A 25,839-nucleotide genomic window follows, 5' to 3' on the forward strand; every position below is an offset into this window, starting at 1 on the left:
TTAGAGCAAGCACATGTTTTTCCTTCTTATGATAATGGTAATGTGTTAAGTCCATTTTAACCGAGCCATAAGTTCTTCCTCAGAGCGTTGAGCATCTCATGAGCATAGTAAACCAGCCATTCCCCTTCTGAACTTGTCAACATACCAGAAGTATGTTTCCTATTCACTATTTTTTCAACAGAGAGAGAGAGAGAGAGCGCTCGCACGCCCGCAGAGGGAGAAGGAGAAGCAGACTTCCCACCGAGCCGGGAGCCCAAGGTGGGGCTCGGTCCCAGAACCCTGGAGTCATGACCTGAGCAGAAGGCAGACACTTACCTGACGGAGCTACCCAGGCGCCCTCCTGTTCACTTCCTCAGACATCATGGCATATTACTGAACATCTGGATATAGAAAAGAGTAGGGATTAACTTAAATTCTCTTGTGTACTACCACCAGTTAACTACTGTACCAAAGCCTGTTTATTTTAAGGAGACACTTACACTTAGATTTTGCCTACATTCTTATGAACTTTGTTTTTTTTTTTTTTTAAAGATTTTATTTATTAATTTGACACAGAGAAATCACACAAGTAGACGGAGAGGCAGGCAGAGAGAGAGAGAGGGAAGCAGGCTCTCTGCTGAGCAGAGAGCCCGATGCGGGACTCGATCCCAGGACTCTGAGATCATGACCTGAGCCGAAGGCAGCGGCTTAACCCACTGAGCCACCCAGGCGCCCCATGAACTTTGTTTTTATCTTGCTTTTTGCTTTGCTTTGTTTTTACTCAGAACTAAGCTAAATATGGCATATATTCTGTTATTCTTATATAGCACATATTTATTCTCTTTACATTTTGGAATTTTGCTGTGAATATACATAATCCTTGCTGGTCCTTTTGCAAGGAATGGAATTTCTAGGATTTGGTGCTAAATTTCAGATTTCAATCTTCAAAAATCTTGGACTTTAAGTAGGAAAGTATGTTATGCAAAATAAAGTATTGTCCCCACAGTTGTAAATAGGGACTTGCTGAAGCTCATTAATTTCTCTGTCACTGTCTTTTTCTCAGGCATGAGTCAAAAAGGGATTTTGAACTTAAACTGAAAGTTAAGCAAAACACAACTGAATTAGGCCTACAGTAATTCAAGCTTCTCTGTGAGGAACAAGTCTAAACTTACAACTTTTCTTTTTCTCTTTAAATATTCATAGAGAAACTGATTTGTTCAAAATCATCCTTTTTGAGTTAGAAGACACAGCTAGACTCATTGACTGAAAATATTTACATAATTGTTAAAATTCAGATGCCTTAGAGATTACTTCATCAAAGAGTTGTTTACCAAATAATAAATTTAATGAGGTTTTTCCACTGAAAATGCACCATCACAGTAGATCGTAATAGTATGACACATAAGCAATGACCCTGCATTTTCCTAAAATACAGGTCCTTATAATCCAAGTGCTATAGTTTAACGAACCCAAGATTTTCTAGATGCTTTACTGTTTCTTGAAAGGGATGACATCTTGATGGAGGAGGACCTCAAAGCACATGTAAATACCAAGAGACGCACCCCAGCGGCTTTGGCAGTAAGAAACGACTTTCAGTAGTGACTGAGCATCACTCAAAGCCATTTTTATTTTATCTTACTGGTTTTTTTTTTTTTTTAAATGGTAACTTAAATTTTTTTTTTTAAAGATTCTATCCATTTATTTGACACAGAGACAATGAGAGAGGGAACACAAGCAGGGGGAGTGGGAGAGGGAGAAGCAGGCTTCCCACTGAGAAGGGAAGCCTATGCTGGGCTAATCCCAGGACCCCAGGATCATGACCTCAGCCCAAGGCAGATGGCTAACCGACTGAGCCACCCAGGCGCCCCCTATTGTATCCTACGGTTATTCAAGGACATGATTACTAACTTTTCAAACCCTTCAACCTACTATTCAAAGCCTTCCTACTAAGTTTGTCCCTTCAGGAAGCTTCTTTTTCTCTACTCTTCTTAACTGCCCCCTCACAACATTAAAACAATGTGCAGCTTTCTCCTACACAGAACCTAATGTATCTTGCCTCCCCATCTTGGAATATACATCCTTTCCTCCTGTTATTTATACTAAGTCTATACTCCCTTGCATAATCTGTTATTTTTTCTAATAAACCAACAATAACAACAAAAAAAAATCCATCTTCCATAATTAATTCAGTGTGACTCTGCAAACTCTATTCACCTGGGCTTTCCTGTGTGGGCAATCAGGAGTAATAAGCTGTGTTGCTGTTTTTATCTTTAAGATCTCCACCAATCTGTTTGGATTCACTCTGTCTCTGTATTGCGAATAATGCTAATGCTACTTTCCTAGTGGATTTGTTGTCACGATTAAACAAGATAATGCACAGAAAGCAATTAGAACAGAGCTGGCACATGGTAGTCTTAATAAATATTATACTATAACAAATACTTGTATTTTCTGCATATAGTAAGTGGCTGGGACTTTTTGAAGCCTTTGCTGTGATCAGTTCACACAGAATAATGCTTCTTTCAGCAGAGACTTGAAGGAGTTACTTCTCTATTCTCTATCTCTATTGATAATAAAGAATATTGAGACTTATGTCCCTTGTCTCTTAGAACATCTTAGATATTAGATGACGTCAAGTTGCTGGTGGTTGCTAATGGTGGCACAATAACTAGTTAAGGAAGTAACCAATCTGTGGCACTTATGACAGTACTTGGCATGCAGGGAGGGTTCAATAGATGTTATTATTGTTGCTGTTTTGTCGTATTTTCTTTCTTTTTTTTTTTAAGATAGGCTCCACCCAACATGGGGGTCCGACCCACCGCCCTGAGATCAAGAGTTGCATGCTCTACTGACCGAGCCAGCCAGGTGTCCCTTTGTGTTGTTGGTGTTGCTTCCGTATTGTGAGTATTTAGGATTTCCCTATCCTTTCTGTTCTTCTGAATTCAATGATTAAATCGCATTAAAAGAATTCCAAAATGCCTTTTAAAATATTTCAAGATATTTTCATTAATTAAAAAATAAGTCAGTGAAATCTTGAGATTGTTGTGTCTATATCACTTAAAATGTGTACACTGTGACACTCCCATTTTTGAGATGACCGTTTCAAACTGGGGAGGCTGACTGACCGCCCAGTATCTTACCAGGTGTTTTCATTAATTTTTTTTTTAGCTCATCTGAAAATCTTCAAAAGCAATTCAAGCCGTGGAGCCACTACCACAGGCTCAGTATTGCACTGCGTTAATTTCCAAATATCTGTAAAGTATTAAAATCTAATCGGAGTTCTAAAAAACAGCTGTCGTGTTGATGACTTTAAATCCGTTTTAAAAATAAAAAAAGTTTAAAAACAAGCACTTGGGGCCAAAAGAGGTCTTCAAAGATACTTGCACGGAATTCCTTCAGGTCGGGAAAGTCACACATTCCTCCCGTATCCGAACCGTCGCAATAACTAGGCTTCCGGAGACCTCGAGGACGTGGCGACTCATCCGAGGCCCTCTCCGGCGGCCTCTCCGCAGGGCGCTGCCCGCAGGAACCGCGCAGGAGCCGGGCGCTCCCCGGGCATCCCCGCCGCAGGACGCCGTCGCGGAGCCAGGCCGTCCCGTCCGCGCTCGGACGCGGGCCGCACCTCCCCAGCGCTCCCGCCTCCGCCCGGTTCGCGGCCGCGGGCGGCGTCGGGGCGGCGGTCGGGGACCGCGGAGCGGGGACTCGGGGCCGCGCGGGGGCGGGGACTCGGGGCCGCGGGGGCGGGACTAGCGCCCGCGGCTGCGCGGCGGCTCCGGGACCGCGGCGGGGGGAGGGGGCGGTGCCGCGCGCCCGGCGCCGCGTCTCCGTCGCTAGGGACGCCCGCGGCCGGCGGCGATGGACCGGGACGACGGCGTGGACGCCGTGGACAACATCGTCACTCAGTTCAGCACCTACGAGGACTTCCTCGACTCGCAGATCACGACCGTGGACCTGTACTACCTGGAGGTAAGGGTCGCGCCCCAGAGCGGACCCCCGCCCCCCCTCCCGCTCCCCCGGCCCCGTTTCCTCCCAGAGCCCCCGCGGCGTGCGGGGGTCGCCCCCTGGCGGTGGACTCCGGCGACGCCAGGCTGCGCCGGTCCCCGACGGCCGCGCCCGCGCCCTCGCCCGCGCCTCCCCGCCCCGCGCGGCCTCCGACGGTGCGGAGCTGAGGCCCCGGGCGCGGCCAGCGGGAAAGACGCCCGCCGCGGGGGCCTTCGGTTCCGCGTGCGCCCGCTCGTGCCGCCCGGCCCTCTCCGTCCAGGGCCCTGTGAGGAGGGGCTGCGTGCGGACGCCCGGACACTTTGCGCCGGGCTCGAGCCCCGCCGCGCGGCCGTTTCTCTCCGCGGGGCCCGTCGGGGTCCGAGCGCCGAAGACGAGCCTGGCGGGGCGAGCGGCGTCGCCATTCCGCGGGGCCTCCGCTGCGACGCCGGGCGTCGGGGCCACCGCACACCGCTGGGCGCCGAAGCTTCGGGGCCCCCCGCGCTGGGGCCTGCGTGCGTCCGCTGCGACGTGCGCCCCCGCGGTCGTCTCCCGCGCGTCCGGTCCCCGCCGCCGCGCGCAGACGCAGGCAGGGGCTGGGGCCGGACTCCGCGTCCGCGACGGCGCCTTCTGCCCCTCGGCGCGCTGCGTTCCCGGACCCCGAAGAGCCCGCCGAGCCGGACTTCCTTCGAGGCCGCCCGCGCGGCGGGAAAGTGCGCGGCTCCTCGGGACGCGTCTCCGGTGCCACGGCCGGGATTTCCTCAGGGAGCAGCGGGCGGTGCGCGCCCGCCTCGCCGCCCACCACCGAGGGGCCGCTTCGGACCGGTCCGTCGGGAATGACCGCCGGCGGCCCTGACGACGTGGCTTCTGCCGCAAAAACAAGCCTTTTGGTATTTTCTACGTTAGTCCGTCGGACGTCGCGAAGGCGTTGCCCCGAAGGCCCCGACGGAGGACCGGCAGGAGCGCGGCGGGGCGACGTTGCGTGCGGGGCGCGCGGGCGGGCGGCGGCGGCGGCGGGCGGACCGGGGCGACCCGGGGCGACCCGGGAGCGTGAGGCCGCCCGCGCCCGGCGGGGCCGGAGTGGAGCCTCGCCCGGAGCAAGGGCGCCCGCAACGTCCCGCTGCAGGAATCCGACGCTCACCAGCGCTGGGCAAGGGCTCGTTCGTGGGTCGGCGCGCTCGGGCCGGTGACACGGGAGTCACGTCTGCAGGACCAACGTGGAGCCGCGCTGGGGCTGCTGCCTCCCGCACCTCCCTGGGAAGCCATGCGGACGGAGCCGAGGGTGAGGCCGGGGTGGGCCTTGTGGGTCGGACACGGAACCTCCGCTTCTTTCGGAAGTGACCCTTCGGGGCGTCGGGGGACTCTGCGACTCGAGTCCTGGCGTCGACGCGTTCGCCGCTCCCGGGGCCGCACGGACACGAGGGGACGCGCCCGAATTCCCGCCGAAAAGGGGCTGCGGCCCGGAGAGTATTTGCGCATGCGCGAGCGTCGCCCGGAGAGTATTTGCGCATGCGCGAGGGTCGCCTGGAGAGTATTTGCGCATGCGCGAGCGTCGCCCGGAGCGGGCTTGGACGTGCCCGAAGCACGCTCTGAAGGGTCAGTCTGAGAGCGCGTGTTTTACTGTTTTTCTAAAGATTTGATTGATTTATTTGACAGAGACGCAGCGCAAGCAGGGGCAGCGGGAGAGCGAGAAGCAGGCTTCCCGCTGAGCAGGGAGCCCGAGGCGGGGCTCGATCTCGGGGCGCGGGGTGCCGCCCTGCGCCGCACACTTGGCGACGGAACCGGCGGGGCTCCCGCGACGGCCCGATTTAGCCGGAACAGCCTAGAGTCCTGTGATTTGGGTTCGAATTCTGTATCGCGCTGTAAACGGGTTGAAACGCCCAGTTCCTCGTCTGCGCAGTGTAGGGGCCGGACGAGGGGACAGTCAAGGTCATGCGTGTCAAGTTCTCCGAGACGTCGGTAAGTCCGTCCGTCCGTCCGTCCAGGCGTCCGGTCTTCATCCAGGTACCTAGTACGTAAAGCTGCGGCGGCAGCCGTTGTAGGGTAGCGTCCACATTGCTGGGAACGTAAGATCCGTTCTACTCCCCTAACTTTATTTTGTGTTTATTTATCTTTTAAATATCTACTTCTTTGCGAGAGAGATTGAGGGAGCACAGCCGGGGAGAAGACCCCGTGCGCGCGAGGAGCCAGACGCGGGCTCCGTCGCAGGACCCCAGGGTTATGGCCTGAGCGAGGGCCGAGACTGGACTCCCCGAGCCCCAGCGCCCCATCGCCCCTAACTTCAGTACTGTGCTTACAGTTCAGTCTCAGTTTTCTTTATTCAGCAAACATTTTGCAGCGTTTGCAGGTGTTTGTTGACTTCCAGTTGTTCTTCTGTGACACAATATCATTCCACAGCGGTAAGTTTCCACCGATTCCGGTAGAAGCTAGTAACAAGGCTTCACATACGAAGTGACCGGGATACCTTCGGTGGACGCATTTGCTGGTCTTCACCCCCCACACGTGTGTCCCTCGAAGCTATCCTCTGCAGGCCTGAGCCGGGCTCTTCTGGCCTTGTTTCCGCGGGCAGGAAACCGGAGGGCTCGGAGAGAGGAGTTGAGGAATGGGTTCCTTTCCCTCCTCCTACGGGTTGTGGGTTGGGACCGGCAGCTCTCTCTGTTCTGGGGACTGTTTCCTCTCGTCTCCTTTTCGGCTCAGTGGTGTTAATGACCTCCCACTGCTGCAGCCCAGCACACACTGCATCATCCTGTGTTGGTTTCTGTTAATCTTGGGATATCTTTGTAAGTTGTGCTTTTATTTTTTTAATTCTCTCTTTTGAGTGTCGCTTCTATGACCCTGACTTCTATATTATCATTCAACATCTCAGACCACTCTAAGGATGCAAGTCCTATACGTATATACTGACTGCAGTGTTTTCATGCGATTAAGACTGGGAAGGGAAGTAGCACACACACTAAAGTAGTAGGAAGGGGCACAGGAGACAAAAATGAAGACCTGCAGCAGTTAGCGATTTGCTGAGATGGAAAGGGGGAACGTGGTTAAGGAGAATAAAAGAGGCTCTTCATCCTGTGTCCGCGCTGCCTTGCTCATCTTACTGGCTGCTACCTACAAACCAAGACACATTTCTAACAGCAATTAGATTTATCTCTGCTAAACCAAATAACAGGATTTATTCTCAGAGTTAGTGGTACTTTAAACTAATTAAACCCAACTAAACTGATAGAAAACTACTTGAAAATTTTTAGCAGAATTTTTGCACCATGACTTTCCAGATTCTTTCTGGGTGATTCTTCCATGCTGAATAAACACAGTTCCTTCATTTCGGCTGTGGCTGCCACTGGCCACTAGAGAACCAAAAGGCCTATCGAATTGCTTTTCCCAGGTAAAGAATCAAGGGGTGTTTTTAGAATTGTTTTTAAATTTCCCTGACTAATGCATCCTAGTTGTGGCTAAATTACTTATAGAGATTAGCAGTGTGAAAGTTTTGTTTAGAGATTACTGTTCCATCATTTAGAAAATAGAAATAAATCACACAAATTAAATCTTAAAATTAAATTTTGCACACAATCTTAAAATTATTTGGCAGACACTGATTAAGTAAGATTCCAGGAAAAGTCCAGTAGCACAGTTTATCATGATTATACAGTAAGCCACCCGATAACCAACCAGTATTTATTGCATTTTCCCATATTTTTGTAGTATTAATTGGATCAGGTACAGAGTAGATGATGTTTCATATGAAATACCTTACTTCATATATTTCAGAATCAGCTGTACTCTTTTGTTGATTCAATGGGAAAAAAAAATTGACCTAAATTAACTATTCTCTGTAAGAGGAGTCCTACATTTTTCCTTAAGTAGGTCCATAGAGGTGCTTATCTCTAAATAAAAATACCTAATCACATCCTGATGATCAGGGGGTGACATTGAATCCAGAATGCCACATCCACAGGACTTCTGAAACTTCATAAAACAAATTTTAAATGCTGTGAGCCTAACATCATTCTCAGTATCTCAACTGTGTCTCCAACAATTCCCCTAAAATCTATATTCTTTGTATTTAAAGTCTGTTTCCTTCATTTGGTACTTATATTGACTTGAAAAGGAGGAGACAAGTGGAGAAAAGGAAGGTCCCAAGTAGTGTGGAGAATGAGACGAGACGGGGGGCCTATGGCAAAATGCTGGAGAACAACCATTATTTAAGGTGTGGACATGGAGGTGGTGCTCACAAGGACAATGATAAGGGGATTCAGAAAAGTAGGAAGAAATAAGGAGAACGGGGTGATCCCAGAAACCAGGAGCACTTAGATAGCAAAACACCCTTGAGCAACATTTACGCAAAGCTAGGTGAGTGTTCTACGAACCCCAACAGTAAAGCAGATGGGGAGTAATCATCCATAGACATAACATCTAAAAAGGTATTGGCATCCACGTGGAAGAAAAGTAAAGATAACAGGACAACCGTAGGACCCTTAAAGGAGAAATAGCAAGATAGTCAACTTCTTTCTGTTCACTGGTAGTGGAATGGTCTACTTTGAGAACAGCAGCTGGAAGTGGGAGGGGTTTGGGCCGGTCAGTAGTCGGTGAGTATGGCAAGGTCTGAAGGTGCTACAGCAGTGTAGCCAGTGTGAACTCTTGAAACTATCTTCTGTAGCTGACTTGGGAAGCGTTCCACACTGGAGATGCTGTTGGAAGTGGAATCAACACTGAGCCAGATGGGGACAGTAGAGACAAGATTTGAAAGAGAAAGACAAAAGCAGGAAAGTAAAAGAAAAAAAAATCCAGAAAGCAAGTGCCAAATTTTTGAATACCATAGGGAAACAAAAGAAGAGGGAGATTCTGTAAGCCACAGTTTCTTCCACATGTTCAGGAGAACCAAAAGTGAGGTGTAGAGAATCACTGAGGTCAAAGCCCATTCAGAGTCTTAAGAGAAAAGAGTTGGTAAGGAGCCAAATAGCATCCTTATCCTCCCTAACAAAACCGTGACCTTTTTGAGTTCGATCTAAAAGACATTAAGAAATTGATATACACATGAAAGAGTTCAGAGATGATGTGACGGAATTCATGAAATGATTAGGAAAAAGGGGAAATCTTGATAAATGAAAAGTAACTAGAAGGAACACGAGAATGGATCAGCAGAATAGGTGATATCCTAAAGAAACAGATGTTTAAAAGGAAAATGTTTAGTTAAAAAAATAAGAGATAAAGGATTCAAGCAAAATTGACAATTATTGAAGATAGAACATGGAGCATACAGATAATATGAGTCCCTGAAGAAGTGAATAAGAGCAAGGAAGCAGACTTAACCCTAGAAACTATCATTCAGAATTTTCTTGAAAGAAACAGCAAAAAAGATTCAAAATGACATATGAGAAGAATACACTCTGGACCTGTGAATTTAAACCAGGTATGACCAAGATGTATCTAGTAAAATTATGCGAACTTTATTTTTTAAAAGATTTTATTTATTTATTTATTTATCAGAGAGAGAGAGGTGGAGTGTGAGCATGCTGGAGTACAAGCAGGGGGAGTGGCAGGCAGAGGGAGAATCAGGATCCTCGCTGGGCAGGGGACCCAACTCTGCTGAAGGACTTGATCCCAGGACTCTGGGATCATGACTGAGCTGAAGTCAGACTCTTAGCTGACTGAGCCACTCAGGCATCCAAAAAAAGTATATGAACTTTAAAGAAAAAGACAAAAAGTCATTTGGACTTCAAGACATAAACAGACATGACTTACAGGTTAAAACAAATGAAATTATCATCAGACTTTTTAATGTTTTAGGCAAGAACAAATTGGGATCACTTATTTAAGATGCTCAAGCAAAGAATAATTGAGCCAAGGATTTTATATCCAGCAAATATGAATTTCAGATGTAAAGGTCACAAATTGTTGTCAATATGTAATAATCCAGTTTTATGATGGGTCCTTCCTCATTAATGTGTTACAGAAAGAACACTAGAAAAAAAAAAAAACTAAGGTGATATCAACATAGGGATTGGTAACATTGAGCATCCACAGCTGCTAATGTCACAAAGGGAGAAAAGCCAATATTGGTACATGAAAGAACAAAACACTACTAACCAACTTCTTAACAGTTTAGGTTTGAAGACTTCAAACCTAAATCTGATCTAGTCTCTGTGTGCAGCCGCTAGTTTGCAGGGTACAGAGAAGGCAGAGGAACACACTGAATGGGACTATAGATGTACAGTCAGCAAGACCAGGTAGTGGGAAACTCTAGATCAAACCTCGTATGTTCTTCTTATATAGGTAGCTGTAAGTTAAGAGAAATTTAGAAAACACATGACATTTTAAAAGGTAGAGAAGACTAAACTGGTATCTAGGGTTATATGGTTGGCTGATAAACCTATAGAGAAATGCAGAGAAGTGATTACTATAAAAAGTCAGGAGAGCAGCTACTTTCAGGGGGAAAAAAGGATAGTAGTTAGGAAGCTGTACATGAAGGAGCTCCTGAAATGCCTTCCAGAGTTTTATTTCTTGAATGGTGGTTACAAGAGTGTATGTTATAACAAGGTTAAACTCTGTTCATCACATCTCTTTGTTTGGGTTTCTGTATCTGTGTTTTATTTTACAATAAAAAAAAATTTAAAAAGCTACTGATTGACCAAACAACTGTAAGAGAAATCTTTAATGTTGGATATAATAACCAAAGTGGTAGTTTTGTTGAAAAACCGCAACAACATTTATCAGTAAATAATCAGCTAATTAATCTGTTCTGAGTATTCAGTTTTCTAGGTTTTTGCATTAACAGTGATGGTTGAGCAGAATTTAATTGCTAAAAGATGCACAGAACCCACAATGACAATCCTTACAAATCTAGAGTTTATTACAGAAAAGGGACACAATATTAGCAACAACATTACAGTAAAACAGTGCACCATAGCCAAGCAAGCAAGGGGTCAGGGAGGCTAAGTGCAAGTCCATGCTATAAGCAGAATAGAATTATATGTCCTTAAGAAGGAGAATAATATGCCAGAAACACCTGGTATACCACTGGGTTCTGGTTAAGAAAAAAAAAAAAAAACGCAGCTGGTCATGGAATCAGCAAAGGGCCATGGACTTGGAACTGCCCATAATGAGCTGAGTTCTTGGGGACCCACCAAGTCCTGAGGTCAGGCAGACCCAGCAACAATGATTAGCTGGAGGTGTAGTACATCTGGAACAGAGCAGGACAGGGAACAAAGCGGGTGTGCCAGCTGCATAAGCAAGTCTAGATCCCAGCTTTTCAAGGCTAGTAGACATGCATCTTTTCCTCAGCTTACATACATGGCTATGTGGAGACTTTCTTATAACTGGCTACAAGAGGAAGGAAAAGTCCGAGCCTGGTGTGCAAATGAGCCATTTGGTATGTGGGTGGAAATTGAAAATGGACAGTAGCTGCAGTATCGCTTTGACTAGGTCTTTAAAGATTGTGGGAAGACAGAATCTTTCCAGAGGTCATCTACTTTCTGTGACCACAGAAGCGGTTCACAGTTAAACTAGATAAGGACTGCTAGGCAGTGGTAGATGCCAGAAGCAAATGTGCTTGTTCATGTGGAAGTGGTCACAATGCGCCTAGCACAGACGAGGCATACACAACCAGGCAGACAGAAAGACATGGCCAGTTGTGGTCAGCCTGCCTTTTTCATTTACCACCTCTGTGCCGCCACAGTGGGCCCATAGAAGAAGGGACTGTGGTGGCAGAGGTGGAGCTCTGCAGGAGCCCCGCAGCATGTGTTCCCACTTACCAAGGCCAGTCTAGCTACTGTGACCTCTGAATGTCCAACATGTCAACAATCCAGGCCAGCCCTCTGCTGAAGCACCAGTTCTCAAGGTAAACAACCAACTGCTTGGTGGAAGATTGACCATGGCGGACCCCTTCCTTTTCGGAAGGGCGGGCAATTCAATCTGATAGGCATAAGCATATGTGGTATAGTCACATGTCAGCTATCCTGTCCAAGTCCTAATGGAATATTTTCTTTTTTTTCCTTTCAGTTGTACTGAGATGTAACTGACATAGAGCACTATATAAGTTTAAGAGGTAAAATGTAATGATTTATTGGCATGTATTGCGAAATGATTTTTGCAACAAGTTAACACTCATTATCTCATATAGATATAAGAAAAAAAGTGCTTTTTTTCCTTGTGATAAAACTTAACATTTTACTCTCCTAGAAACGTTTAAATATGCCATACAGCAGTATTTATTTTAGTTAAAATGTATAGTATATCTCCAGTACTTATTTAACTTATAACTGGAAGTCTGTACCTTTTCACTGCTTTCATTCAATTTTCTCACATCTCTGATCTGGTAACCGTATATCTGATTATGAATTTTTTTTGTTTGTTTTGTTTTTAGATTCCACATATAGGTGATATAGGTGATACCATGAAGTATTTGTCTTCCTCTGACTTATTTTACTTAGTATAATGCCTTCAAGGTCCATGCATGTTATGTGGTCTCCAGTAGCAGGATTTCTTTTGTTTTGTGAGATTAAGAGTCTCTTACGGTTTGTCTCCCTCCTGATCCCATCTTGTTTCATTTTTTCCTTCCCTATCCCCTAAGCCCCCCTCTCAAATTCCTCATATCAGGGAGATCATATGATAATTGTCTTTCTCTCATTGACTTATTTCACTCAGCCTAATACCCTCTAGTTCCATCCATGTCATTGCAAATGGCAAGATTTCATTTCTTTTGATAGCTGCATAGTATTCCATTATATATATATATATATATGCCCACATATATACATATATATACACACACATACACACACACACACACACACACATACATATATACCACTTCTTCTTTATCAATTCATCTGTTGGTGGACATCTAGGTTCTTTCCATAGTTTGGCTATTGTGGGCATTGCTGCTATAAACATTTGGGTGCATGTTCCCTTTTGGATCACTACATTTGTATCTTTGGGTAAATATCCAGTGGTGTGATTGCTGGGTTGGTCATAGGGTAGCTCTATTTTCAACTTTTTGGGGAACCTCCATGCTTTTTTCCAGAGTGGCTGCACCAGCTTGCATACCCACAAACTGTAGGATTTCCCTGTCCTCCACATCCTTGCCAACATCTGTCATTTCCTGACTTGTTAATTTTAGCCATTCTGACTGGTGTGAGATGGTATCTCATTGTGGTTTTGATTTGTTGTTTCCTGATGCCGAGTGATGTGGAGCACTTTTTCATGTGTCTTTTGTCCATCTGGATGTCTTTGCAGAAATGTCTGTTCATGTCCTCTGCCCATTTCTTGATGGATTATTTGTTCTTTGGGTGTTGAGTTTGACAAGTTCTTCATAGACTTTGGATACTAATCCTTTATCTGATATGTTATTCATGAATATCTTCTCCCATTCTATCACTTGTCTTTTGGTTTTGTTGACTGTTTCTTTTGCTGTGCAAGAGCTTTTGATCTTGATGAAGTCCCAATGGTTCTTTTTTGCCCTTGCTTCCCTTGCCTTTGGTAGTGTTCCTAGAAAGAAGTTGCTGCATCTGAGGTCGAAGAGATTGCTGCCTGTGCTCTCCTCAAGGATTTTGATGGATTGCTGTCTCACATTGAGGTCTTTCATCCAATTTGAGTCTATTTTTGTGTGTGGTGTAAGGAAATGGTCCAGTTTCATTTTTCTGCATGTGGCTGTCCTAATTTTCCCAACACCATTTGTTGAAGAGATTTGTCTTTTTTCCATTGGTTATTCTTTCCTGCTTTGTCAAAGATTAGTTGACCATAGAGTTGAGGGTCTGTTTCTGGGCTCTCTATTCTGTTCCATTGATCTATGTGTCTGTTTTTGTGCCAGTACCATACTCTCTTGATGATGACAGCTTTGTAATAGAGCTTGAAGTCTGGAATTGTGTTGCCACCAAATTTGGCTTTCTTTTTCAACATTCCTGTGGCTATTTTGGGGTCTTTTGTGGTTCCATATAAATTTTAGATTTGTTCTATTTCTTTGAAGTAAATTGATTGTATTTTGATAGGGATTGCCTTAAATGTGTAGACTGCTTTAGGTAGCATAGACATTTCCACAATATTTGTTTTTCTAATTCATGAGCATGGAATGTTTTTCCATTTCTTTGTGTCTTCCTCAGTTTCTTTCAGGAGTACTTTATAGTTTTCTCAGTACAGATTCTTTGCCTCTTTGGTTAGGTTTATTCCTGGGTATCTTATGATTTTGGGTGAAATTGTAAATGTGATCGACGCCTTAATTTCTCATTCTTCGGTCTTGGTGTTGGTGTATAAAAATGCAACTGATTTCTGTGCTTTTATATCCTGATACCTTACTGAATTCCTGTACAAGTTCTAGCAGTTTTGGACTGGAGTCTTTTGGGTTTTCCACATATAATATCATATCATCTGCAAAGAGTGAGCATTTAGATTCTTTGCTCATTCAGATACCTTTAATTTCTTTTTGATGTCTGATTGCTGAGGCTGTGACTTCTAGTACTATGTTGAATAGCAGTGGTGATAGACATCGCTGCCATGTTCCTGATCTTAGTGGAAAAGCTCTCAGTTTTTCCTCATTGATGAAGATATTCACTGTGGATTTTTCATAGATGACTTTGATGATATTGAGGAATGTACGCTCTATCCCGGCGCTTTGAAGAGTTTTGATCAAGAAAAGATGCTGTACTTTGCCAAATGCTTTTTCAGCATCTATTGGGAGTATCATATGGTTCTTGTTCTTTCTTTTATTAATGTATTGTATCACATTGATTGATTTGCTGATGTTGAACCAGCCTTGCAGCCCAGAAATAAATCCCACTTGGTCCTGGTGAATAATTCTTTTAATATACTGTTGGATCCTGTTGGCTAGTATCATTGTGAGAAATTTTGCATCTGTGTTCATCAAGGATATTGGTCTGTAATTCTCTTTTTTTGATGGGGTCTTTGCCTGGTTTTAGGATCAAGGCAATGCTGACTTCATAAAAAGAGTTTGACAGTTTTCCTTCCATTTATATTTTTTGGAGCAGTTTCAGGAGAATGGGTATTAATTCTTCTTTAAATGTTTGGTAGAATTCCCCTGGGAAGCCGTCTGGCCCTGGGCTCTTGTTTGTTGGGAGATTTTTGATGACTGCTTCAATCTCCCTACTGGTTATAGGTCTGTCCAGGTTTTCTATTTCTTCCTGGTTCAGTTGTGGTAGTTTATATGTTTCTAGGAATGCATTCATTTCTTCCAGATTGTTAAATTTGTTGGCGTAGAGTTGCTCATAATATGTTCTTATAATCGTTTTATTTCTTTGGTGTTGGCTGTGATCTCTTCTCTATCATTTATGATTTTATTTATTTGGGTCCCTTCTCTTTTCTTTTTGATAAGTCTGGCCAGGTGTTTATCAACCATTAATTCTTCAAAGAACCAGCTCCTAGTTTCGTTGATTTGTTCTCTTGTTTTTTTGGTTTCTATTTATTTCATTGGTTTATGCTCTGATCTTTATGATTTCTCTTCTCCTGCTGGGTTTAGGCTTTCTTTGCTGTTCTTCTCCAGCTCCTTTAGGTGTAGGGTTAGGCCATGTACTTGAGACCTTTCTTGTTTCTTGAAAAAAGGCTTTTATCACTACGAATTTTCTGCTCAGAACCGCCTTTGCTGTGTCCCACAGATTTTGAACAGTTGTGTTTTCATTATCATTTGTTTCCATGAATTTTTTCAATACTTCTTTAATTTCCTGGTTGACCCATTCTTTGTTTAGTAGGATGCTCTTTAGCCTCCATGTATTTGAGTTCTTTCTCACTTTCCTCTTATGATTGAATTCTAGCTTCAGAGCATTGTGGTCTGAAAATACACAGGGAATGATCCCAATCTTTTGGTATTGGTTGAGACCTGACTTATGACCCAGGATGTGATCTATTCTGGAGAATGTTCCATGTACACTAGAGAAGAATGTGTGTTCTATTGCTTTGGGGTGGAATGTTCTGAATAGATCTGTGATGTCAATCTGGTCCAGTGTGTCCTTTTTGGTCTTTATTCCTTGTTGATATTTTGCTTGGATGATCTGTCCCCATTTCAGTGAGAGGGGTGTTAAAGTCCCTTACTATTACTGTATTACTGTCAATGTGTTTGTTTGATTTTGTCATTAATTGGTTTATATAGTTGACTGCTTCCATGTTAGGGGCATAGATATTTAAAATTGTTAGATCTTCTTGTTGTACAGACCCTTTGAATAAGATATAGCTTCTTTCCTCATTTCTTTTTATAGTTTTTGGCTTAAAATCTAATTGATCTGATATAAGGATCGCCACCCCAGCTTTCTTCTGATGCCCATTAGTATGGTAAATTGTTTTTCACCCCCTCACTTTATTTATTTATTTTTAAAAAGATTTATTTATTTTCTAAAGATTTTTTTTCATTTTTTTAAACTTATTTTCAGCGTAACAGTATTCATTGTTTTTGCACCACACCCAGTGCTCCTTGCAATCCGTGTCCTCTCTAATACCCACCACCTTGTTCCCCCAACCTCCCAGCCCTCGCCCCTTCAAACCCCTCAGATTGTTTTTCAGAGTCCATAGTCTCTCATGGTTCACCTCCCCTTCCAATTTCCCTCAACTCCCTTCTCCTCTCCAACTCCCCTTGTCCTCCATGCTATTTCTTATGCTTCACAAATAAGTGAAACCATATGATAATTGATTCTCTCTGCTTGACTTATTTCACTCTTCCAGTGTGAAGAGTCTTCAGTCCCGTCCATGTTGCTACAAAAGTTGGGTATTCGTCCTTTCTGATGGAGGCATCATACTCCATAGTGTATATGGACCACATCTTCCTTATCCATTCGTCTGTTGAAGGGCATCTTGGTTCTTTCCACAGTTTGGCGACCGTGGCCATTGCTGCTATAAACATTGGGGTACAGATGGCCCTTCTTTTCACTCCATCTGTATCTTTGGGGTAAATACCCAGTAGTGCAATTGCAGGGTTCTAGGGAAGCTCTATTTTTAATTTCTTGAGGAATCTCCACACTGTTCTCCAAAGTGGCTGCACCAACTTGCATTCCCACCAACAGTGTAAGAGGGTTCTCCTTTCTCCACATCTCCTCCAACACACGTTGTTTTCTATCTTCCTAATTTTGGCCATTCTAACTGGTGTAAGGTGGTGTCTCAATGTGGTTTTAATTTGAATCTCCCTGATGGCTAGTGATGATGAACATTGTTTCATGTGTCTGATAGCCATTTGTATGTCTTTATTGAAATAAAATGTATCCAAATTGGCAATGAAGAAGTCAAACTCTCTCTTCGCAGATGACATGATTCTTTATATGGAAAACCCAAAAGAGTCCATCCCCAAACTACTAGAACTCATACAGCAATTCAGTAACGTGGCAGGATACAAAGTCAATGTACAGAAATCAGTGGCTTTCTTATACACTAACAATGAAAATACAGAAAGGGAAATTAGATAATTGATTCCATTTACTATAGCACCAAGAACCATAAGATACCTGGGAATAAACCTAACCAAAGAGGTAAAGGATCTGTACTCGAGGAACTACAGAACACTCATGAAAGAAATTGAAGAAGGCACAAAAAGATGGAAGACCATTCCATGCTCTTGGATTGGAAGAATAAACATTGTTAAAATGTCTATACTGCCTAGAGCAATCTATACTTTTAATGCCATTCTGATAAAAATTCCACCAGTATTTTTCAAAGAGCTGGAGCAAATAATGCAAAAATTTGTATGGAATCAGAAGAGACCCCGAATCGCTAAGGAAATGTTGAAAAACAAAAATAAAACTGGGGGCATCATGTTACCTGATTTCAAGCTTTACTACAAAGCTGTGATCACCCCCTCACTTTAAATCTGGAGGGGTCTTCATGTCTAAAATGAGTTTCTTACGGACAGCATATTGATGGGTTTTGTTTTTTTGTCCATTCTGATACCCTGTGTGTTTTGATTGGGGGCATTTAGCCCATTTACATTCAGAGTAACTATTGGAAGATATGAATTCAGTGCCCTTGTATTACCTGTAAGGTGACTGTTAGTGTATATTGTTTCTTTTCCTTTCTGGTCTACTTTTATGCTCTTTTATTTATTTATTTACTTATTTGACAGACAGACAGGCATAGAGGCAGGCAAAGAGAGAGAGGAGGAAGCAACCTCCCCACCAAGCAGAGAGCCCAATGCAGGGCTTAATCCCAGGACCCTGGGATCATGACCTGAGCCGAAGGCAGAGGCTTTAACCCATTGAGCTACCCAGGTTTCCCATTATGCTCTCTCTTTGCTTGGAGGACCCCTTTCAATATTTCCTATAGGACTGGTTTGGTGTTTGCAAATTCTTTTGTTTTGTTTGTTTGTCCTGGAAGATTTTTATCTCTCCTATTTTTAATGGTAGCCTAGCTGGGTATATATTCTTGGCTGCGTATTTTTCTCATTTAGTGCTCTGAATATATCATGCCAGTCCTTTCTGGCCTGCCAGGTCTCTGTGGATATATTTGCTGCCAATCTAATATTTCTACCATTGTATGTTACAGACTTCTTGTCCCAAGCTGCTTTCAGGATTTTCTTTTTGTCACTAAGACTAGTAACTTTTACTATTAGATGATGGGGTATGGACCTATTTTTATTGATATTGAGGGGGGTTCTCTCTGCCTCCAGGGTTTTGATGCTTGTTCCCTTTGCCATATTAGCAAAATTCTCTATTATAATTTGCTCAAATATACCTTCTGTCCCCCCTTTCTTCTTCTTCTGGAATCCCAGTTATTGTAATATTATTTCATCTTATGGTATCGCTTATCTCTTGAATTCTCCCTTCATGGTCTAGTAGTTTTTTTTTCTCTTTTGCTTAGCTTCTTTATTCCCCATCATTTGGTCTTCTCTATCACTAATTCTCTCTTCTGCCTCATTTATCCTAGCAGTAACAGCCTCCATTCTTGATTGTACCTCATTAATAGTTATTTTGATTTCAGCTTGGTTAGATTTTAGTTCTTTTATTTCTTCAGAAAGGGATTTTATTTCTTCAGAAAGCGTTTCTCTAAAATTCTCCATGCCTTTTTGAAGCCCAGCTAGCACCTCGAGAATTGTCATTCTGAACTGTAGATGTGACACATTACCAATGTCTGTATTAATTAGGTCCCTAGCTGTTGGTACTGCCTCTTGTTCTTTTTTTTTTTTTTTTTTTTTGTGGTAAGTTTTTCTGCCTTGTCATCTTATCCAGATAAGAATATATGAATGAGAGATTAAAATACTAAAAGGGTGGCAAAGACCTCAGAAAAGTGTATGCTAACCAAATCAAGAGAGACCCCAAAATGGGGGGAGAAGGAAGGGATAAAAAGAAATTTTAAAAATGCACACACACATACACACACACACACACACACACACACACGTATATTAGGCTGCTGAATAGAACAGAGCCACCCACTTGATTTTGGGTGTATTTTGGTCTCTTAGAAAAAACCACCTCCCAAAATTTTAAAGAAAGAAAAACACATATCCAAAAATAAGGGTAAACACGATGAAGGGATGGAATATGACTGTAAAGATAACAACTAAAAAGAATTCTAAAAAAGGAATTGACAAGTTGGCTGGAAAAAGAAAGAAGGGAGAAAAAGGGGGGAGAGAATGTGCTCAGGCTGGAGACGAGAACAAATCCCTGTGCTAGATTTAGGGTATATTTTGATCTATAAGATGAAATTGTATCCCAAAATTTTTTAGAAAAAAAAAAAAAACCTTGTATGTATACAAAAAATAAGGTTAAATATAATGAAGGATAAAATTTGACTATAATAATTGAAGGTTTAAGAAGATTTTTTTAAAGAAAGGTATTATTAAGATAAGCTAGTTAAAAAATGTTAAAAGAGGAAAGAGGAAAAGTTAAAAAATTAAAATAAGAAAAATATAAAATAAAAAAAATTCATTTAATTTTGCCAGACTAAAGCATCATGAGGAGAAAGCCATGAATTCCATGCATTGCTTTCCCCTAGCTCTGGAGTTACGCTGTTCTTGATCTGTGAGCTTGGTCTTGGCTGGATGTTCTTGTTGATCTTCTGGGGGAGGGGCCTGTTGTAGTGATTCTCAAATGTCTTTGCCCGAGGCAGAATTGCACCGCCCTTGCCAGGGGCCAGCCTAAGAAATCTGCTCGACTTTGCTCTCAGGAGTTTTTGTTCCCTGAATGCTTTCCATAGAGCTCTGGAGGACGGGAATGAAAATGGTGGCCTCCCAATCTCCAGTCCGGAGGAGCCAGGGGCTTGGGGCCCCACTGCTCAGTGCACTGTCAGAGAAAAGGGGTCAGTCACTCCCGTTTCCCTGGTCTCTGGCCGTGCTCTGGGCTATCCCAACCTGTGAATGAGTATTTCTGTCTCTGGTGCACACCCCCATTTGGAGTCTCCAAACCCAGAAGATTCCTGCCTCCAGAGAAGGAAGGTGAGTCTCCCTGGATTTGCCACCTGTGGGGTCCCTGCTCAAAAAGCAGTAGTCTGGCTGTGCTGTGGATCATGGTTTAAAGTAACCCCAAGCTGAGAACTCACTCGTTGGCTCTGTCTTTGTAGTTGGCTTCCCTACTCCGATACCTGGGAGCTCTACCACACTCAGACTGATCTTTCAGTGACTCCAGGGGACCTGAGACCACACTGTCCCCACAAGGGCTCCATCCATGCTTAGCCTCTGGAGCAATAGCCCTCAGTGGAGCAGACTTCTAAAAGTTCTGATTTTATGCTCCACTGCTCCACCACTTGCTAGGACCCGGCCCCTTCCCCTGTAATCTATCTTCCTGTTGCTTTGTATTCACTTCTTAACACGTCCTGTCTTCCAGAAAGTGGTTGGTTTTCTGCTCCTAGAATTGCTGCTCTTCTTCTCTTTGATCTCCCATTGAGTTTGTAGGTGTTCGGAATGGTTTAACTCCTGTGACCTGATTTCAGTCTGCTACTCCTCCACCATCTTGCTTCTATCCTATTTTTCATTTTTTGAGGAACCTTTACACTGTTTTCCATAGTGACTGTACCAGTTTGTATTCCCACTAACAATGCGTAAGTGTTCCCCTTTCTGCACAATCCTACCAGTGTTTGTTATCTATTGTCATTGTGATGATAGTCATTCTAACAGGTGTGAAGTGATATCTCATTATGGTTTTGATTTGCATTTCGCTGATGATGAGTGGTATTGAGCATCTTTCCACGTACCTGTTGGCCATTTCAATATCTTCTTTGAAAAAAAAGTCTTTTCAGGTCTTTTGCCCATTTTTGAATTGTATTATTTGTTTTTCTGTTATTGAGTTGTATGAATTCTTTGTGTATTCTGGGCATTAGCCTCTTATCAGATACATGAATTGTAAGTACTTTGTCTCATTCCATAGCTCGCCTTTTCATTTTGTGGATTATTTCTTTCACTGTGTAGAAGCTTTTCCTTTGGTGTAATATCTTTTACTTATTTTTTATTTTGTATTTATGTTCTTTATGCTTTAGTTACCATATCCCAAAAAATTGTTGCTGAGACTTACATCAAGGAGCTTTTTCCCTATGTTTTCCACTAGGAATTTTATGGTTTCTAGTCTTACATTTAAGTCTTAAATTCTTTTTGAGTTAATTTTTGAGTGGTTTAAGATATGGGTCTAATTTCATTCTTTTACATGTGAGTATCCAACTTCCAGTGCCAATTATTGAAGAGATGATCTTTTTGCCATTGAGCATTCTTGGCTCCTTTGTCAAATACTAGTTTACCATATTTACATGGTTTTATTTCCAGTCTCTCAATACAATTCTATTCATCTGTGTGCCTGTTCTTGTGCAAGTACCATTCTTTTTTGATTGCTATACCTTTATAGTATAGCTTGAAATAATACAGCTTCCCACTTTGTTGTTCTTTATCAGGGTTGTATTGGCTCTCCTGGGGTCTTTTGTGGTTCCATATAAATTTTAGCACTTTTTTCCTACTTTCAAAGAAAAGTGTTATTGGAATCTTGATACGGATTACATTGAATCTATCAATGGGGGCTTATGGAATATTTGTTCCTCAGGCACAGGGTTCTATATAACATCACGTCAGACCAGGGACCTATTTTAAAACAAAGGAGCAGTGGGAGTAAAACTATCTATGTGATTCTTTTTCTCGTAATATATTCTGAAACATTCAGAGCTGCCAGCAGATATATCTTTGGGATGGGTTCCTAAAAGCACAACTGAAGTGCCACTTTGTAGATGATCGTTTAAGAGAATTGGGATGCCATTCTCTATAATCAGTGTACACTGTGAATTAAAGACCTTTGCATTTAGGTTTGTTTCCTTGGTCTGGGAACTAAGAGGTTGAAGCATCTTACCATCTTTCTCAATGACCAACTCAGGAAATTTGTGCTTTCTTACTTTACTATGGGCTCTGCAGGGTTAATTGTCCTCGTAGTGTTACTGGATAGAGAACCAGTTCTAAATTCCGGTTTAGCTGCTCACCACGAGAAAACAATAGTTCAGAGAAGTGATGGTGGGAAAGGAAATTTCTTTATAGAAATTTAGGAAGCCAACAACTTAGGAAGATGGCGGACAATGTCTCAAAGGCCATCTTCATCTTTCTGGCAAAGCCAAAGGGCTTTAATGGGGAAGATATGGGAAAAGGGAGGGGGGCTGTGTGCAGGAGAAACAGGTGCTCAGGTGGTTGGATGTATGCCACCATGACCCTGAACAGACTTGCTGGGATCCATGGGCATTATTTTTAAATGTAGTCAGGCCTTATTTTCTGGGAAAGTTTGGTCCTTCACTCCTCAAGGCCAGTGGTCTGCAAATCTTGAGGAACATGTTAGTTCTGCTACAAATCAGAGGTTTTAGGTCAGCAAGCAAGAGGTACCCTGAAGGTAAGTTAACCCTTACTACCGGTTGGAGTGCTGTTACAGTTCAAAATGGAGAAACACTCCCATCAGGTGACTCGATGAGAGTCCCATTGAATTATAAGTTACAGCTCTTCCCTGGAATCTTTAGGCTACTCGTCTAGGAATCTGGACGTGAGAAGACAGTCACTATCTTGGCAAAAGTAATTGGCCCTGACTGTCAGGAAAGTTAGGGCTGTTACACAATCAATAATGAAAGAATGTGTTTAAGATTCTGGTGATTCACTTGGATGCCTCTTGTTGTGGTAAATGGACAAGGGTGGCAACCAGGGCTTGGAAGGGGAATGGTGACTGGGGTTCAGACCCCTCAGGAATGAGGTGTGGTTCACAACACTGGTGATCTATTAACACTCAGCGGAGGTGTTAGTTGAAAGTGGGGGGAAGCAGCATGGCTGGTGGAGGTAGGAGATGCTGCATATTTGCTGTGGTTCTGAGCCAAGCAGCAGTGGCAAGTGTTATATAGTTCAACCCAGTATCTTTCCTTTGTATTTATGTGAACAATCTTCAACAAATTGTATTTATTTTTATTATATGTAAATACATATACTGTTCTTCGTCATTTTCTACACAAAAAGTAATTTTTTTTAAAAGATTTTATTTATTTGAAAGAGAGCATGAAAGGGGCGAGGGGCAGAGGGAGAAGCCGGCTCCCCGATGAGCAGAGGGCCTCATGTGGGACTTGATCCTGGGACTCCAGGATCACGACCTGAGCCAAAGGCAACTGCTTAACCAACTGAGCCACCCAGGTGCCCCACAAAAAGTAATTTTTATATCTTTCTGTAATTTGAAAAAAATGACATAAAGTTTTGGAGACCTTTTAATGTCACTCTATTATAGGTCTCCCTGTTCTTTCGAAGTTGCTGCTTTACATGTTTTTCACTTAGGTTCTTTAGAAGTTTGTTTTTCTTATACAGTATCATGAACAACAGTAAAATGAGCATCTTTGGTACATGTTCTTTAGGTGCGTTGTCAATATATCAAAAAGTGGAACCGATGGGTTATAATGGACATGGTTAAGTGCCCTCCAGAGTAGCCAGTTAAATCTCCCACCAGCAGCCTTTGAGACATTTCTTTCCTCAGATCATCACCAATATCATCAGCCTTTCATTTTTCACCAGTATCATATGTGAAAAAAAGCTCATGGTTTTAATTTTAATTTCCCTGATATTTAGTGTGGTTGATTTTTTTTATATGTTTCTTCACCATTTGCATTTCTTCTGTGAATTGCCTGTTGATATTCCTTGTTTGTTTCACAACTTGTTTTTTCAAACCTTTTCTACTCTCTAGACTTCTGACTCTTAGTCAACAAAGAAAACAAAACCTCCAACCTCAAAGTCAACAAAGAAAAGCAAATTGAGCTGGAAACTTCCTCAGTTTTCTACCGTGAAACTTATAAAACTATCTTAATTTCTTGGCATTCACTCTTCCTTCCCTCCTGTGTTACTAGTGTCTAGCACATGTAATGCCTGTCCATCCACTTCCTGTGTCCTTGTTTTGAAAGCTCACTATCATTATAATGTTTCTGAGAATGTTCCCAACTCTGAGTCCCACCTTCCTAAGGTAGAGACCGAAACTCACCTTCTCAGTTTCCCTTGCTTCTGGTGTTCTCTTTGCAGGTACACAGGCACTGCCAATCACATGCACTTGCATGAGGCAACTCTTTTTAGAAAAGAGTAACAGAAAGCACCACATGGAATCCATTTTGTACTGAATGGGGTGGTAGAGTCTTTTGGCTTTCAGGTGATACAGTGGCAAAAGTTCTGGGGTCTCATGTCCTCAGTGAAATGGTGAGCTGCAGTGTCTGTTTTCAGTGGTGGCAGCAGAGGGATAATTGGTGAAACAGTTCCTGTGGCTATGAGTGTTGTTTCTGGCTCTGTAGTCTTAACTCAACTTTCCCTGGGGTTTGGGGACTATTGTATTTAAAAAATTTCTTTTTGTATTTGGACTAATGACAGTTCTGCTGTTTGCAGTTAATACCCTTGATTGATGATATTTACTGACATTCTGCACCCTTCCCTTCTATGCTTTTAGGGAACTGTCTGTATTGATTAGTTCCTCTCACAGTTAATTCCAGAGTCCCTTCCTGTGTTCATTGAGTTCTCTCTATCTTGCCCTACCATATTTTTCTCTTCTTCCTTTTTAACAGTTATTATTCTGGAATGAATCATAAAATAATCTCTGTCTTCATTTCCTCATCTTCTACTTTTCAACCCACTGCAAGCTAGTTCCCATCTTCATCATTCAATAGAAATTGTTTTCTCCTGTGGTCGCAAATGAGGGATGTGTCAGTAAATTCAATGAACACTCTGTGGTTCAATCATTCAAATCTTCTACTGAGAGGATGGCTTGTATTGGTGTACAAATAGAGGCAAGAAGGCTTTTTGTGAATCTTTTTTAGTACATCAGAAGAAAGAAGAGCATGACTAGAACTAATGTGGACACAGCAGATTTGTAGAGCCCTGGATGTAATCAACCAACCCTTCCCCCCTCCTGTCCTTCCTCTCTTCCCATTTTCCCATCATCTGTCTCCCTATTTTCTATGTCAATATGAGAGAGAATAAATCAATAAAAGCACTGGGAAACAAGAAATGATCCATTCTAGAGAACCAGAAATTGTGCATATTTCTTGTAAAGTAGAAAGCAGATAGTAGTATCAGATTGACAAGATAGAGAAAACATAGGCCAAAATGAATAAAACAGATTAGAGAAATGTCAGAGTTAATAATAATATGAGGGGCAGGAGAGAACCTGTAATTCATTAAAGAAATTAATTCCACATAGCTAAGCCAGAGGAACACCCTGTACATGGTATATACGCTGGCAGTATTCAACCCAAGAATGAGTGAGAGAACTGTTCTCTAAGGAAAGTGAAGTACAGGCCTAAAAAGGAGACCTGGAGGGTGTAAAGGAGCTGAGAAAAAAGAAGTAAGCTCAAAGAAATTAACTCATGTTAGAAGTTATGAAGAGGAGCATAAAATCTGGAAAAATTGTACTTATGCCAAGCCCTTCTTATTTTGGCAGTTAGGTTGGAAGAGTGGGATATATCCCAACTCTTCTTTCTCTTTCATGCCCATGTGTCCTC

General features: G+C 42.8%; 1 protein-coding gene across 1 annotated transcript in view; it reads left to right on the forward strand.

The window, feature by feature from the left end:
• Positions 1-3,791: 3,791 nt before the first annotated feature.
• Positions 3,792-25,839, forward strand: part of CFAP299 (cilia and flagella associated protein 299) — a 579,020-nt gene continuing 556,972 nt past the window's right edge. Inside the window, exon 1 of the mRNA XM_059397269.1 lies at positions 3,792-3,945. Coding sequence (XP_059253252.1) covers positions 3,835-3,945 — 111 coding nt within the window. The 5' untranslated portion in view covers positions 3,792-3,834. The remainder of the gene's footprint in view (positions 3,946-25,839) is intronic.

This window comes from Mustela nigripes, chromosome 1 (genome assembly GCF_022355385.1).
Source record: "Mustela nigripes isolate SB6536 chromosome 1, MUSNIG.SB6536, whole genome shotgun sequence".
Lineage (NCBI taxonomy): Eukaryota > Metazoa > Chordata > Mammalia > Carnivora > Mustelidae > Mustela > Mustela nigripes.